General features: G+C 40.1%; 1 protein-coding gene across 5 annotated transcripts in view; it reads left to right on the top strand.

The window, feature by feature from the left end:
- zcchc2 (zinc finger, CCHC domain containing 2) overlaps positions 1–17,553 on the top strand; it is a 29,077-nt gene that overhangs the window by 1,543 nt on the left and 9,981 nt on the right. For 4 of the 5 annotated variants that reach the window (XR_009207459.1, XM_058418150.1, XM_058418147.1 and 1 more), the window contains exons 2-7: positions 3,020–3,125; positions 3,235–3,305; positions 12,695–12,766; positions 13,039–13,136; positions 16,733–16,827; positions 17,510–17,553. The exon at positions 17,510–17,553 is cut by the window's right edge and continues 40 nt beyond it. Coding sequence is in view for 4 of the 5 variants with exons in the window: in XM_058418150.1 (XP_058274133.1) it covers positions 3,020–3,125; positions 3,235–3,305; positions 12,695–12,766; positions 13,039–13,136; positions 16,733–16,827; positions 17,510–17,553 (486 nt within the window). In the remaining variant the exon portion in view is untranslated. The remainder of the gene's footprint in view (positions 1–3,019; positions 3,126–3,234; positions 3,306–12,694; positions 12,767–13,038; positions 13,137–16,732; positions 16,828–17,509) is intronic. The other variant, XM_058418148.1, reaches the window with a different exon arrangement.

The raw sequence follows: 17,553 nt of genomic DNA, 5'->3' as shown, positions 1-17,553 counted from the left end.
TCATCAGAGATTACAGCTGTATGTTGTAGAGGTAGAACGATATAACCTTGACATCATGATGCTCGCGGTTTGCTTTTCTGAGAATATCGTTATTAGCGTTAATACATGCTTTCCTGTGTGGTAACTTTTTCATCACTCAAAATATGCATCATGAAACAAACCAGACAAAATGATGATGATTCAATGATGCTGCTTTAACATTTAGCTAATGTACTAAACTATTTTGTTACCTTACTGACCAGTTGCAAAACTGCACCTCATGCAGCCAGTCATATAGGTAAGATTGATCAAGCTCCAGATTCAGGCAGCTGTGGACCATAATGAAGTATTTCCCACTTTCCCCAGTCGGTCGTGCTCTCGGTGTCACCCTGCGCTACCTATTTTAGGCTTTTTACTGCTCTAACACACCTGACTTGACTCATCAGCTCATTAGCAGGTCCTTCGGCAAGTTAAAATAAGAGCATGAGTGTAGGAAAACACCAGCGAAATGCATCGCCATGCTGTTTTCACTACATTGATCTAAAAAAAAAAAAAAGCCCTACATTCAGGCTCCATGCTTTGGTTCGAGGAGTCAGGATTTTTAGGAAAACCTGTTTAAGAAACGAGGACTGGGTTGGTTTAGACAGCCAAAACTTGCTTTTTCTTCTGTAGGCTCTAATCTGTCAACACAAGACCATAGAGTGGATAGAAATGAACTTAAAGCATATTAGGGTTATGTGATATCAGCGCTGGGTGATGAGATCATATCAAGATTAATGATTGATATTATAATCAGTATTTCCACAAGCTGGACCCTTAATGTTTTTTCCAGGTTAAATGTTTAAGGAATAAAACCTGATGGAAGCAGAGGTCCTGAATTCCAGAGTTTTAATTTCCAATAAAATTCTGTTCTCTTCTCTAAAAATAATAGTAATAATAATAATAATAATAATAATAATAATAATAATAATAATAGATTGGAAAAGTGACCGTCTTCTGAAACTTTTCGTCATCGTCATGATTGTCGCCATGAACCGAATCTTAAATCTTAACCTGTGACCTTACATTCATCAGAAAATTGCCAACATTTGTAAGTTTTAACGTTTTTATACACTCATTTACGTTTAATGAGGTCAGTCTGTGAATTAGGTTAATTCCTTGTAAATTCATTAAAAAAACTTTTTTAATTCAAGAATTGAACAATGTTTTGTTGTTGATTTTTGGAAACATTTGCTTAGGAAAATCTCCTCAGGAAGAATTCCAATTCTGGCCATGCAAATTGATTTGACTTGCCAAATTAGACAGCATGTAGTAACCGTAGTGCTCTCACTGAATGCAAATACGACCGACGATAGTCGTTTATTTTGCCATGTTGGTTTGTTTACACCTACAAACGGCTACGGCTCGTTTCCTCTCCTGATCTCTTCCTAGTGTCTGCTTTTGTTCACGTTTGATGACTCCGCTATCAGATGACTGACTGAAGAGTTTCACATGACTGACAGCTGCTCAGCTTGCGTGCGTTCAAGCCTCTCGATCACTGGGTGTGGTCCTGATAAGCCCTGAGGCTTCCTATTGGTTGGCTTGGTGAATACGACTCACCCGAGTTTAGAAAAGGAAATGCAGGTCAGCAGATTTAAGCCTGTGTGTCCTAATCAGATTGTATGAACTACTTCTTGTGTTGCTGAAGAGCGCCACGTTTAATAGGCTTGTGTTTGACCTATTGGTTTTGTTTTCTTTTTAAATCAGACTAAGAGCTTGCGAAGACCGCCCGATGTTGGCGTTTAGTCTAAGCGGCAATGTCCTGCCTGTGACGGCTTCTATTCTCCGCATGCTTTTGATCAGAGGAACTCGGCTGAATAGCTGTATTATGGGGTCGGGTATTATATTACCGTTACAGGCCCTGGTATTTGTACGTTCGCACATGGGACATTTAGTTGCTTTTATATAAGGATTCTGCAGATTTCTTATGGCTTCCTAAATTCCTCGGTGATGTTTCAGCTGTTAAAGTTCGTAACAAATTCCAGGACTGACAGAAAACGAGCCTCGAGCTAGTCCTTCACCCTCCCACGTTCAACCAACACTGGAATTCAATCAACTGAAAATCGTTTTATGAAAGGGAATAAAAATAGCCAAATTTAACTAACACTCTGCATTTTATTAAATCAATTAGCCCCTTCCCATCACCTAATCTCTTTGCTAATCAGTTGGAAAAAATCTTCAACTTTTCCGTCATTGTCCTCATGAACCGAGTCTCAAAGCTAAACCTGTGACCTTATGCTTAAAAGTATTTTTCAGATTTACCAGATGTATTAGGAAATCTGTGTTTATTTTATTATTTGCAGCATGTACACAAGAGATCATGTTAGGCAGGTGAAGGAACAGCTGACTGAGATAAAAATGGATGATTTGATGCATTTCTTTAATTAATCCACAATGTTGCTGTGGAATAAAACATAATGTTATTGGGAAATAAACAACCTTGAGTTGGCGTCGTGTTTGGTCCGCTCCTTACATGCTATATAAATTGGATTAGATCCATATCCATGTTGGATTAGTCTTAACTGCAGTCCATTCAAGTGCTCAAACGTCCGTATCACATTCCCTTACGAGTGCACTTCACATGCCCGGAGTTCAGAATGACGTTGTGGATGTCCTGTCCTTCACTCTGACCTTTAGCTGATGTGGCTGTCAGGTCCGATTTGCCGTGACATGGTGGATAAACCACTGAGGCCAATGAGAGGAAGTGCCCCTGGATGTTAGCCTCTGTGTGTCTTGGCCAGTTAATCAAACCAGCCAGTGATTGTTGGTGATGTTTCCAGAACAAATTGTTTTTTGTTTTTATCAAGGGACTGAAAGTGAGTGAAGGCTTAATAGGGAATAAAGTGTAAAAATATTTGAAAGGGTTTGCATGATTCCAGTCCTGTATAGTTTGAAAGAAAAATGCTAAAAGATTATATTTGTAAATATATAAATGGGTAAATTGGGGTTTATTAATTTATTGTAAATGTTAGTCTTTTCAGCATACTGTCTTTCTCTTCAGCAGAGTCAGTTTTCCCGGCCGGACGAGCTCTGTCCACACCCTGAGGGGAGCAGAACATGGTCGTCATGTCCGATCCAGCACCTCAGCAGCATGCCTCCGAGCCAAGGTACTGTCCATCATGCGTTCCTCGGAACTGGGTTGAGATAACGTTTCCAAGTTCTGAGTCACGCAGCAGCAGATCTCTGCCTCTGAGACGCTTTTCTTTCATGTTACAGTGGTGCACATCGAGAAAATCAAACTGAAGGAGATCTCCCTGGCAGGAGACAGCAGAGAATACAGCTTCGAGGTAGGTCTGCAAAATTTCATCCACAGCAAGCTGTCAGCCACTGGAAGTGTGTGTGTGTGTGTGTGTGTGTGTGTGTGTGTGTGTGTGTGTGTGAGAGAGAGAGAGATTCTAGGAACAGTTATGCTGACTCAAAATGCCACGACAGACGAGAGCTTCCATGGATTACCCAGCTTTAAGGACCTAAATCTTGTTGCTATGTTTAAATGAGGTTCACACGGTTTACTTAAATTTTTTTACTTTAAATCTAATTATTTAAATACACTATATTGCCAAAAGTTTTGGGACACCCCTCCAAATCATTGAGTTCAGGTGTTGGGCTTGACCCATTAGTTCCAGTGAAAGGATCTCTTAATGCTTCAGCTTCATACCAAGACATTTTGGACAATTTCATGCTTTGTGGGAACAGTTTGGGGATGACCCCTTCCTGTTCCAACATGACTGCACACCAGTGCACAAAGCAAGGTCCATAAAGACATGGATGAGAGAGTTTGGTGTGGAGGAACTTGACTGACATTCTTGACAGGAGTCCTGACCTCAACTTGATAGAACACCTTTGGGATGAATTAGAGTGGAGACTGCGAGCCAGACCTTCTCAAAAATTCCCATAAACATTGTGGAAAGCCTTCCCAAAAAAGGGACAACTCCACATTACATTCATGTGCATGTAAAGACAGACGTCCCAAAACATTTGGCAATATAGTGTATATTTGCATGTAAAGAAGCCAATAATTCTATGCAGCCATAGACGATCAGCATTACACTGTGCGTTTGCGTTTTGTGCTGAGCAAGCAGCTTGTAGCCCATAAACCTTGAAAATCTAAGACCCTTTTTCTTTCAAAAACAAAGCAAATGTCATAAAATGCCATCAATAATATTTTATTCTCAATAAATCGAGATTTATTTTCAGCTGTAATTCTACAGTCGTGTTTGTTGCTGGTATTTATAGTGGAAATAAGAAGTTGAAGCTCTGACTTCCTTGTTAAAATGGCAGATTTTGGTGAAGAAAAAATCTGTGTAGATTTCTATATCCTTTTTAGCTAGCTAGCTCCAGACAAAAACGGAGACACAAGCTATTTGGCCAAAAACATTAGGAAATATGTGTAGACTAAAGCTAAACCATAGAATAAACCATTTAAATGCAGATTAAGATCTAGATTAGGATCTAGAAATATAATTTTATTTCAAGCAGTAAAAGCAGAGGGAGCTGTCAGAACAGGAGGAGTTTATGCTAGTTGATGTGTTTATAGTGTCGTTTTACTCCTGCAGAATCATTCCGAATTAATTTACCAACAAATCTGAGGAAAACCTTCAAATTCCTGATAGTTTTGTGTTGTTTGTGAGGCTTTTTGTATCTGTGAGAGATATCATGGCTGAATGATAGGTAGCTAAATTGTTTACCTCAGACATTAGCTAGCTAATGCTTGTTGTTCATATTTCTCAGTTGTATTCGTGATTTTTACCACAGAGACGTGTCATTTGCTTTTGTTTCACGATGTCCGATTGTGACGAAGCTGGATATGAATGATTTTTTTAGTAAATTCACACATCAGTGTGAAAACAAATCAGATAGTTCAGTGCAAACTCCAGCATTTCAGATTAATTCCTTAAAAGTAAGAGAGTTCTAGGACAAATTCATGAATTTAAACAAAAAAAAAATGCTAGCTACTTATGTAGAACAAATGTAATGGCAGTCATTAAAAGGAGGAAGAATCAGTGTGTGTGTCTGTGGAGGCTGATGCACTGCATTGGCTTAGCTGCAGTAGTGGAGGATTTGGCAACCTTATGAGGCGGTTTTTCACCATTTAGTTGTCATTTTGTTGAGTTCTTTGTGAAATTTGCATGTTGTGGAGTCTTGTGCGAATCTGTTGTTCGGTTTGGCCAAACGAAGAGCCCGTAGGTGCCTTAATACCTGGTAAATACGTGTTTTTACACTTGTCAGCCTCAGCCTTAACCTCATCGGATATTTTTAGCATGTAAAGGCTTCCTCACCCTCCTAACATGTCCCATTTGCTTGGCAGATGATGTTCATGTCATACTTGAGCTTCCCTGTCCCATTTGTATTATGCATGAACCCAGAAAATGACACGACCTGTGCGTTGGATGAATGCCATAGCGAAGTCGCCATAGCTTATCTTTTTTTGTGCTCAGAGGGACACTTAGCAGTAAACATCCGGTTGTTGACAGAATGGATGGTCCCTCTGGTCTGAACTGAGAGAGTGGATGGCTCAGCACCATACTGCTCACTCTCTCTCTCTCTCTCTCTCTCTCCCTCTCCCTCTCCCTCCCTCTGTCTCTCCCTCTCGCTCTCTCCGTGTCTCTCTCCCTCCCTCCCTCCCTCTCTCTCTCTCTCTCTCTCCCTCCCTCCCTCCCTCTCTCTCTCTCTCTCTCTCTCCCTCCCTCCCTCCCTCTCTCTCTCTCGCTCTCTCTCTCGCTCTCTCTCTCTCTCTCTGGCCTGGTGGAGGAGAGCGTTAGAAAGTAAAAGGTCCTTTAAGGACTTATTTTGGCTTCTCTGTTGTCTCAGTAATTGTTGCAGGGTCACACGGCTGTGGTTCTGTGGGAGGAAAAAGTGACTAAGTTTAGCCAGGAAGACCTCCCTTCCCTGAAAACACACACATATACACACATACACAAACGTGTATCCTGCTAGGCCCTGACTGATTGAGCAGATAGGATTCCTAGAGATTATTGGAAAGAAAGTTTTTGTTTTTCACAGTAAACGTGTGATGTCTGACTATGTAGGCAGCCGTTTATTAAGTATTTAATTCTCTGTAGTTTGCTCTATCTGAATCCAGTTTAGTGTCGACTGCTCGCTTTTCTCCTAGACACTGGTTTTGCCTCGTGCTAATTATTCAGTGTTTTCTGAATTGCGTCACATGGGGTGGAAATAGAAGTGCTGTAACACAGCACGGCTATTTATAGAGGGTTTTCCTGCATTTTTAGAATTTTTTCGGGAAAAACCTCAGTTCAGTTCAGCCAAAAACTCTTCCTTTCAAAACCGCAAGCCTTTTATCTAGCGTACGTCACAGTAAGAAAGTGAAAACAGGTTTTAAATAAACCTAACTAAATGGCAAAGGAACCAAAAGTTTCACTTTTTCACTTAAAGGTGGTCAAACCAGCCACAGCTAAGATGCTAAGGCTTCAGCAAATCGCTAACAGAACACAAACTGCTCATTTTTATTCTGAGGATGGTTTTACGCTTAAGTCTCGGATTCGTCATTGCCCAAGAGAAGGATATTTTTGCTTGTATTTTGAATCAAATCCGTCCACAGGCGAAGTTGAGAAGCAACAGCTGCATTTCAGAACTTACACAAGTTAGCTAATGAATATTAATGAGCAGGGAAGTCTGCTAATGAATATTTATGAGTAGTTGGGCGGCCTCAGTTCAGACAAAATAAAAGAGAGTTGGAGAGGCATAGAAAAGCACTTTGTGATTGATTGATTAAAAATATATCCATAAATATGATGTTAGGATGTGTTCGGAAAGCCACTCAGGAATAAAATAAAAGCAGTGATTAAAATTATTAGCACCTTTTTAATCTTTCAAGTCTACTGATGGACTTCTTTAAGGGCCTTGGGAAAGGTCATTCTAAAGCAGCGAGTGTTTTTTAACTAACACAAAGGAGCTTCCTTACCATGCAAAACAGTATTCAGCCTTTCAGGTCCTCCCAAAGTTCGACTCATTGTGCCGTCCAGAGCCGGAAGTCGTAACGGCACGTTTGTGCAGAAACGTGATTCAAGGTTAAAAAAAAAAAAAATCGTAGAACCTCAAGGTGAAAATTGGTGCTTAATGCAAATCTTCAGTTTTCTTCATGTGTCAGGATGATTGTGAAACTCAGATACTGATGATTGGGTGAAGGGCGATGCAGAGGGGATCGTAACATTCGAGTTTCGAGAAGTTCTGTTTATTTATCTCCTGATTTGTTGTATTTCCTCCTCTTTCCCCAACTCCGAGTTGCACCGAAAAGCTTTAAGACATCACAATTTTAAAAAATCGCATCTCTATCCTTAATACCACCTCATTTGTGGGATAAAGACATCACTGCTGGCATTTGCGTGTCAGCAGGGCGCACGTGTTATTACCACTGACTAGAAAACAAGGTGCTAATAAATAAAATTTAGTCATTAAAAGCATTTTTCTCCCAGATAAGGTTTAATGACTGTCATTATCAGACCATAAATGAGCAAATCCTGTCTAATTTACAGTCATTTTCGTGTCAACAGAACTTATTAGACTGTCCAAAAAACCGTTCCATATGTCACTCTGAAAATGCGTGAAGCATTCAGGCCGGCGTATAAAGGCTGGAGTATTTCTATCAAAGCAGTAGGTTTTGATTTGTTGTCCTCTAAAAAATGCAGCCCTTGGCTCTGCTCAAAAGAGCATCCCTCCGACTTTTCTTCTGGCTCCAAAAGGGAGGAGCGCATCCATCTTGTAGTAGTTCTTCAGAGCCTGGAGGCGTGGGCGAGACATATTGAGGACACTTGCGAGGACGTGACTAGCCTTTCACCCGCCTCTTTTGGCTTGGGCGCGAGCTGATGGAGAGTCGCAGTGGAAGTGTTCTCGGACGCTGCAGCGTGTCGTTACGAGTTCACCGAGTGGCGATCGAGTGTGGCAGCAAATCGGTGCAGTTCCCGCTGTGAGCAAAATGAGATTTATTCACTCGGGGATTGAGGGAGCTCGGTGGATCTCGGGGGATTTTTGCTGGGGTTTTTTTTATGTCCTTGCTCGGTGGTGCGAGTGGGAATTCACTAATAGGACAATATTTTTCCAGCAATTATTAAACCAATCCCTCCTACCAGGCTCCTACCATCCTACAAAATAGCTAAAACAACAAAGCTAAAACAAATTAGCTGAAATCACTAACATAATTCTAGATATTGTTTACACCAAAGTCAATTTCTAAATTTACCTCACGGAAAGTGGCTGTCATTGAGCTACATTAGTTAGCTTTAGAATTAAAAGCTAGCTGGCTCGCAATACAACACGGTGTCCCGACAAGGAAAGTAGATAAATTTGCTCGAAGTATAACTAGCTAAACAAGCTTGCATGGTATTTACACACTTTTACAATTAGTATAGAATTAAATAAATATCTTGCCACTTCATGTAGCTAGCTAACGTTTTCATTTACAGGTTTGTATGCAAAGTCATGCTTAGAATTGAAATGACTGATTTTAGTGGGCCTAAGTACCTAAAGTTTAGCATGTACAGGAGGGAGAGATACACACACACACACACACACACACACACAAATATATATAGGCAGCATATGAGAGAGGGAGCTGGAGCTTGGCGGGCCGTACCATCTGCTTGCCTGTATGTGGCATGGGGGAGTGTGTTCTTGCCAATTCATCCATCTTTCTTTAGCTCAGGCTGAGCAGAAGCAGTTAGGCCTGAGTAGTAAAATCTGTTTGTGATCTCCACCAGTAATAAACCTGCATCTGTTTCTGTTAGCCGTGTTCGTTCGCCCGTCATCAGAGCAGCATTTTTCCTCCTGACGGAGAATGTTGATCGTGGATTATTACTTTATCTACTTTATTATTACTTTAAAGCTAAGGAGGGGAAAAAGACACTTACAGTATACTGTCGTGTATTTTGTGGCTGTTTAATTTATTAGTTTGTTTTGTCTTGAGTTTTGATCTATAAAATAATCATGCTCAATTCGTTTAATTTATTATCATCATATTCAAGCTTTTTGGTACGTTCCTCTTTTGAAAGTAAAGTAGGCGGAGACCCGGAGGGAAAAACGATCCCAAACTGCACTAAGATGGCCGCTCCTGTAACGCTAGCATGTTCAGCTACACAGTGGATTTGTTCAACTTTTAAAGTTTCCAAGAATGCCACGTCCTGACGTGTCGTAATATAATCGTTTACATTTACTGTTAGGGAAACTGGTAACACTTGAGACTCCTTTCATGCTAAATAACAACACATTTTTTTTTGTGTTTCTTGTGCGTGTTAGATCCTAGATTCCCATGGAAACCAAACAAAAATCTTCAGATGAATCAAATGCGTCTGTTTTATTGGCTCGATTTCTTGCTAAAGGGCAGTGCAAGGGGCTGACGGGTGTTTAATGGCAGTTCAAATTCCAGCGTAATCCAATCGCACGGCTCGCTATTACATAATCCCGGTTTCCACCGGCTTTCTGTCGTCAGTCTGCACACTGTGTATGTGGTGTTTGTGTGTGTGTGTGTGTGTGTGTGTGTGTGTTTTGAAAAGCAGCCAAAATCACGGGCTGACCCCTTCACTTCGCGCCTGCTGGCTCGGTGTGTAAGAGATTCTTGATCTAATCCTTTGTTTCCCGTTTTATCTCTAGAGGATTTTGAGGTGGTAGTGGGGTGTAGGTGGCGGGTTTGTGGAGTGGTGGAGAGGAAGACGTTAGGATGAGGAATCCCGGCTCGCGCCAGCTTTTCGAAAGAGCAGGAAATGATTTCCTCTCGCTCTCAGCCTTCCCTGCATTTCAAGCAGAGCTCGTCATACATCACTGCCACTGGAGGTTTCATTCCCGGGGCCTGCTCCATGCTAGCCACCGAACCTTTACTACGTGCTAACCCGCTATTAAGACATCACTATTGACTCGAATTGATTTGCGCAGACTTTACAAACAGTCTGCCAGCAAGGAAAGGAAGCCAGTAAAAACAGCTCGGTGTTTACTTCATGCTCGGGGTCTGTTCGGTGTTGAAAGGCAGTTCGGCGCTGCAGATAAACCCTTCAACACCCGCTTGTTGGCGTCTAGGGAATGATGAATTGCTATAATTACATCCATCCTCTTATCGACTCTGGCTGTGGCTGCGCCTGCCAAAAAATGTCACAGGCATACCACTTATACCTCTTATTTTGTTTTGTTTTTGTTTTATGCAAATGTCTGCGATTTACCCCCCCCCCCTTACTTTGAGAATTTTATTACTTACGTACCGCGTCCTGAACTGAACCGAACTAAACTTTCATCCTCTGACCTCTAGCGAGTGCCTTTGGGATACGCAGGAATTTTCCGCCATGACTCACACTGTACAAGAATGAGCTCAGGAGTTCAATCGCAGCCTCTCCGTCATCCTTGCATGTAAATATTTTCCGTGCGCACACCTAATCTAGTGTGATCTAATCTAGTTTAGAAATGCCTTTGGGATTTTTTTCTAGTCCCTCGAACGGCCCACTTTTAGCTGTTTGCCTTGTTCTAAATGTAGAGTGAATCAAGGTCTCGTTACAGAAAGCATGTGTCATATCAATGCCGTGTGTATAGTTTGTGTTAGAAGATTTATTTCTACTATATTTAGGTTCTGAGGTTACAAGTAATTTTATACAGTTTTTATACACTTTTATACAGGATCGTTGTTGAATTCTCTAAGCTAATTGGTCAACAGATTCTGACCGATCAACTGTCATTAATTTATATCCCTATTAATGTGGCATTAATGGATCCGCACAATTTAAGACTAATAACAAGCGGATTAAGGACATGTTTTGTTTGCCATGGTGCCGTTTTCTGTATTATTTGGCTGGTAAAGTAAAATAGTAGCTAGTGCTGCTACAACGTAAGCGTTAGCATGATCTAGTGTGGTTTGCAGATGTTTCACAACAATAAAGGTCACTTTAAAAATGTTTCAGAAAATGCTAGTGTTTTTTAGAACATCTGTTTATATGGAGTGTTCACTACGGTGGCCGAGAAGTAGAAGAAAATTTGCAAAACAAAATAACAAATCAAAAAACACAATGGCAAATCTGGACATTAAATAACAAATTTAGAAAAAAACAAATTTAGAAAACAAAATAACAAAGCTGAAAACAAAACAAAAACTTAGAAAACAAAATAACAAATTTAGAAAACAAAATAAAACCGAAAACAAAATAACAAATTAAAAAAACAAAATAACAAATTTAGAAAACAAAATAACAAATTTAGAAAAAGAAAATTAGAAAACAAAATAACAAATTTAGAAAACAAAATAAAGTTGGGTGGGGTCATAAAGGTGTTAGGGGTTTATAAGTAAGATAATGCAAGTGTGCCTTGAAAAGCACACCACATATCTACTGTGTATGTCATTTCCCTGTTTAAATCAATAAAAAATATTGTTGAAAAGAAAACAAAATAAAAATGAAAACAAAATAATACATTTTAAAAACAAAATAACAAATTTAGAAAACTGAAAACAAAATAATAAATTTAAAAAACAAAATAACAAATTAAAAAAAAAACAAAATTAAAAATAAAAAAAAAAACAAATTTAGAAAACAAAATAACAAATATAAAAAACAAAATAACAAATTAAAAAACACAAAATGACAAATTTAGAAAACAAAATAACAGATCCAAAAACACACAGGCAATTCAGACAAACCAGAAAAGGTAGGTATAGTTTGCGAATGGAATTCTTCCCTCTGATTGGACGAGACATCTGTCACTCAAGACATACGAGATGTCAACACGTACAAGAAATAAAGTTAGATACACAATTTCCTACTTCTTGTATATCTTGATTATCTCTGATTTGTCATTTTGTTTCCGGATTTGTTTTTGTCTTTTGCATTTCTTGGCCAACGTAGTTCACCTTACAAGCCTCTATTTTTTTTATATATTTTTTTTTTATCAGGAATTTTTAAAGTATTAGACCAATCACATTAATATAAATCTATTGTTTCCGTTACAAGTGGAACTAGAAATAATGAAGAAAACAACAACATAACATCAGATAATTATCTCACAGCATTCTAAAATCTTGTCACAAGAAGTTTATTTATTTGAAGAGAAAGTCTGATTTTATCCTCTAGAAGTTCTAGAAGAATGTATTCCAGTGGCGTCATAACCTCAACTGAAAGCCGACTCCACTTTTAACAGAACTAGGAAAAGTGCTATAAGGATATAAACGTTCCCAATCTCATACAGGAGCAAAGTCACGGAATAAGAAAACCTCTTATTACCGCATTAAATAAATAATGACTGCGCAGCACTGTGTTTAATATTTGAATAGTAGGACTTTATACGCCGAGTAAACGGCAGTGATTTGAACACTGGAACAGGGCTGTAAAAGTTTCTAGAACCTCCTCTGTACGCATTAAAATGTAAAACGAGCCGACTAGCGAATGTTCTGGTGAAAATTATGTAATGACCTATTTTTAGGAGCACAGCAGCTTGGAAACCTTCTGGCTGATGTCATCCACGCCGTTTCTGACACATCGAGGCATATAAAAGTTATGAGTCAGCGGCGGAAAACTCAGATTTATTATTCGGTTTCATCCTGCCGCTGTCTCCCGTACGACGTGGACGGAAATGGCACAGAGACAGAAATGATGTGTAACGAGGGAACGAAATAGCTCACGTCCGAAATAGCTCATTAATACTAACCCCTGCTTCCAATAACATGTCTGAAAGTCTAACCCTGTCCCTCGCATTCCAGGTGAAATGGTCCGACTCGTCGTCGACGGCTGTGACCAAAAGTCATCGTGAACTGCAGGATTTTCTTTTGAAGGTATTACCCCCCCCCCTTTTAAGCACTTCTAATATGTGTAAATCATATTATAGCTCCTTTTTCTTCATCTTTCCATGTTGAAGCAAAGACAGGATGCCAATTCCCTTATGTTATAAAATATATAACTGCAGTTTGCTTCTCCTGGGGGTGGTGGTGGTGGGGGGTGTTTAGGGGAGTGGCCTGGTGCAGCAAACAATATATTTTATATATTTTGATTGAATCCATGTCTTAAAAAGCAGTGTCTCCTTTCTTCCCCTCGTTTTTGTCCGTAGCTGTGTAAGGAACAGAGCGCAGGAAGTTTCCAGCAGGACGTTTTCGGATTACTGAGTCGGGCCGAGGGTGAGCACAGAGAGCTGGAGAGAATGCTCAGGTGAGTCTTACCTCTTTTCCTTTATCCAAATCAGGGGTATAAACCTCAGGCATTACACTAGATTTAGATTTATAAGACATCGATTATTCGACCATGATTGTGATGAGGATATTGAGAATTTGCTAATACTAGTATTAAAAATATCAGCGTCATTAGTTTAAGGATGTGATTTCTGGTTTACGCTTCAGTTATTGTGCTCCCCAAACTCTCAAAGCTCTCTAAGGAAGTCCTGTAGGCGTTCATTTGACAAAATTTTCTCTTTATTAGAGAGCAAGAAGAAGAATTCATGTATTCACATATGTGTGTGTGTGTATATATATATATATATATATATATATATATATATATATATATATAATATAATATATGGCTGTGGAAGCATCACGGTAAGCTCTGGACCCTTCCATCACATGCTTAGATATACGGTCAGGAATATAATGCAACTTTGAAATGGGTGGTGGTAGCTCAAGTGGTTAAGGCTCTGGGTCCTTTGAGCAAGGCCCTAATTCACCCTGCTCCAGGGGCGCTGTATGATGGCTGACACTGTGCTCTGACCACAACCTCCAAGGATGGGATTTGTGAAGAAAGGATTTCACTGTGCAGTAATGTAAAGGGAATTTAACTTAAATCAACACAACCTCATTTTTCCAGTTTAAACCAGGTTTTCTGTTACACCCCTATTCTTTATGCACTATATACACATATCTGTATATAAAGTGAAGCATGGTGGTGGTAGCATCACGTTGAAAGCTGGACCCTTGTTTGCTTCTGTCTTTAAGAAGCCGTCCACTGACCGTCAGTGAGTCGCAGCTCTTCTGTATTATTTCCATTTTTAATAACAGATTTGTTCCTGATTGATCGGATGAGGGGGGAAAAAAAAGCCCAGGTCTGGAGTCCTTGGCTGTATTTGCATCCCTCTTGTTTGGTCATGTAATGGACACGCCCACATTGTTATTACTTTGTAAAACAAACATGGCTCAGTTTAGTGCTTAAACGCCAACGTCGCAAGATGCTACCTTTTATGGGGGAAAAGTAGAGTTACTGGTAAATCTGGAGGGGATTCTCCAGCTAGGGCAACTAGGGATCTGCCTGCTGCTTAGTTTTAATATTCGCTCATCTGCAACTGCTGGGAAAAAGGGAAAGTGATTTTAACAGATGTACACTATATTGCCAAAAGTTTTGGGACGTCTGTCTTTACATGCACATGAATGTAATATGGAGTTGCCCTGCCTCTTTGCATCTATAACAGCTTCAACTCTTCTGGGAAGGCTTTCCACAAGGTTTAGGAGTGTGTTTATGGGAATTTTTGACCATTCCTCTAGAAGCGCATTTGTGAGGTCAGGCACTGATGTTCGACGAGAAGGTCTGGCTCGCAGTCTCCACTCTAATTCATCCCAAAGGTGTTCTATGGGGTTGAGGTCAGGACTCTGTGCAGGCCAGTCAAGTTCCTCCACACCAAACTCACTCATGCATGTCTTTATGGACCTTGCTTTGGTCACTGGTGTGCAGTCATGTTGGAACAGGAAGGGGTCATCCCCAAACTGTTCCCACAAAGCATGAAATTGTCCCAAATGTCTTTGTATGAAGCTGAAGCATTAAGAGTTCCTTTCACTGGAACTAAGAGTCCGAGCCCAACCCCTGAAACGCAATGATTTGGAGGGGTGTCCCAAAACTTTTGGCAACATAGTGTATTTTGCTTGTTCTTAAAGACTAACTGTACTAATTATTTTATTATTTAGGATAGATTGTGTACTATTAGTACGACTCTTTCCGCTCCCTAATGAGTCCTGAATGTACGCTTTAGGTTTCTCTGCATCTGTACTGCACTACGGCGTGCTACGGTTCCAAATTCGTGGAAATAGCGAGGTAGTGTTTATTTCCCTCACATACACCAGTGTCTTAAATGTATATATGCTGTGCACACGGTTCTAAAGAAGCATAAACATTTCCATAAACCGCCCCAGCTGATGAAAGACAGAGAAAAAAACGAAGCGTAAATCTCCAGAAGAAATCTGCTCCCTCTGTTTATAGGACAGCGCTAACAGCACGCAGCTCGTCCCAGATAACTCTGTAAATCTCCAGCGCTGATATGGACTGTGCAGGAGGGACAATGATTACGCTTTGTTGTTTTTTTTTTTAAATTCGTCAGAAGCATTGTAGGCAGGCTCGGAGAAAGTCTGCTTTGTGTCGTGTAGATGAGAGAGGATGAGTCCGTGTGTGTGCGCTGTGAGGATGCGCTGCTTTGTACAGGTTGGAATATTTAGGTCAGCAGGCTGTGTGTGTGTGTGGGGTGGGGATTTATCTTCCTCTCGCCTTTCGAGTACGTCTTTCGCTCAAGAGCTGATTAGTCCTGAGGGAAAGCAGAGACTGGCAGCGAGCTACGCTATTACCTCATGGCACCATTTATAATCATTACTGTGTAACCCTGCGTTTATACTAGCAGCGTTCGCTTGTGGGTGTATAGCAACTATTGTCATTCTCATTGGCTTAGCTATATATACTGCATCACCTAAAGCTGACTAGTTTAACTGAAAATAGTTTGCTTGTTGTTTGTCTTCCTACTTCACATCATTTAACTGGTTAGCAAAGCAAGCTACGTATACACACCAGGAGCACCTCTTGTTACCTTTCAGGCAGTATTTGTCGTATATAACAACATGAAGCCACAGATATATTTCCATACTTAAAACTGCTGGTAGGAACTAAAGTGGGGAACTGAAGAAAAGGCGGACCACACGTACCATAGGATTTGACCCTATAGAAATTGAGAAATTTTGGTTTGAATTGGATACAAAAGGTTGTAACCGATCATTTATCAATGCACGTGAGCGTCCGCACGTCTTCATCTGTCTGTCCTCATGACTTCTCCATGGACCCAGCTGAATCATATTGAATCAGTACTGAATCGAATCATATCGCTGCAGAATGAATCATCTGAATCAAACTGTTTAATGTATCTCATGTGAAAGATAGAAACCGAATCATCTCCTGCAAAACGAATCAAATCATATCAGTACAGAACAAATCATCTGAATCAAACTGTTTAATGTATCATATGTAAAAAGAAAAAAAAAGAAAACAAATCATCAATGCAGAACGAATCATCTGAATCAAACTGTTCGATGTGTCATATGTGAAAGATAGAAAACAAATCATCTCCTGTAGAATGAATCGAATCATATCACTGCAGAACGAATCATATGAACCAAACTGTTTTAATGTATCATATGTGATGGATAGAAAAAGAATCATCTCCTGCAGAACGAATCGAATCATATCAATGCAGAACGAATCATCTGAATCAAACTGTTCAATGTGTCATATGTGAAAGAGAAAACAAATCGGATCAAAACATTTCAGTGCAGAACGAATCATCTGAATCAAAATGTTTGTGTCATATGAGAAAGCTAAAAACGAATCGATTCGTATCAATGGAGAACGAATCATCTGAACCAAACTGTGCAATGTATCATATGTGAAAGATAGAAAACAAATCATCTCCTGCTTATTATTATTATTTTCAATTCTCACACACACCCACTCGCTCTTTTCTTCTTTCTTGTCTCCACCTCCTCTGTGTCTTCTGTGTCCTACAGGTCGAGGTTTGCCTCCGTGCCCCGGGAGTTCCTTCAGATGTGCCAGGCCTCAGGGTTTTTCCTGCCCGAAGCATCTTCCCTACACTGCAGTCACAGTAAGAGTTCACTGCATGGTTCACTTCAGTAGCACTAACGAGCAGATCATTACACCACTGACACGCAACCCGGAGACTGCTGAGACGCTCGAGCGACCCGGGATACCCTTTTCCTCCTGAATACAAAGCGGCCGGCTTTAAACATAAAAAAAAAAAAATACTGGTGTTATTTCTGCTTGAGTAATGCTTTGAGTAAGGAGAAACATGTTCAAAGGAAAAATCCGGATATATTTCAGCTGGTGTGTGAAATCAATTACGGACGCTTTAAAAAAAAAAAAATACCAGCATGAAGCACAAGTTAACTGTTTCAAACTAACAATGACGCTGTTTAGACAGGTAAGAGGAAATCTCATCAAGGATCTTTTTTTTTTTTTTTTTTTTATGTAGTTTTATCCGTGTGTGGAAAAAGGAAAAAATTCCGGTTGATTATTTTCCGATCATATCTAAAAAATGACAAACCGCTCCTTTAAAGTGAGACATTCCGCTTCTGGTGCTGTGAAAAAGCAGTGAATTATTAATCTGCTTTTCAAACACACACACACCATGTTATCTATAAGAACAGTGTCATGGAAACAATAGCTTGAATGGTATCTCTGTGTGTGTGTGTGTGTGTGTGTGTGAGAGAGAGAGAGAGAGAGACCTAAGGGAGGTGTAATATCTGGCTGTCTGCTCCTCTGTGCAGGTAACAGTGCACCTGGAGCCAGAACCCGACAGCCGGCGCCTCGC

Source organism: Hemibagrus wyckioides, linkage group LG20 (genome assembly GCF_019097595.1).
Source record: "Hemibagrus wyckioides isolate EC202008001 linkage group LG20, SWU_Hwy_1.0, whole genome shotgun sequence".
NCBI lineage: Eukaryota > Metazoa > Chordata > Actinopteri > Siluriformes > Bagridae > Hemibagrus > Hemibagrus wyckioides.
This window is presented reverse-complemented; position numbering and strand designations above follow the sequence as displayed.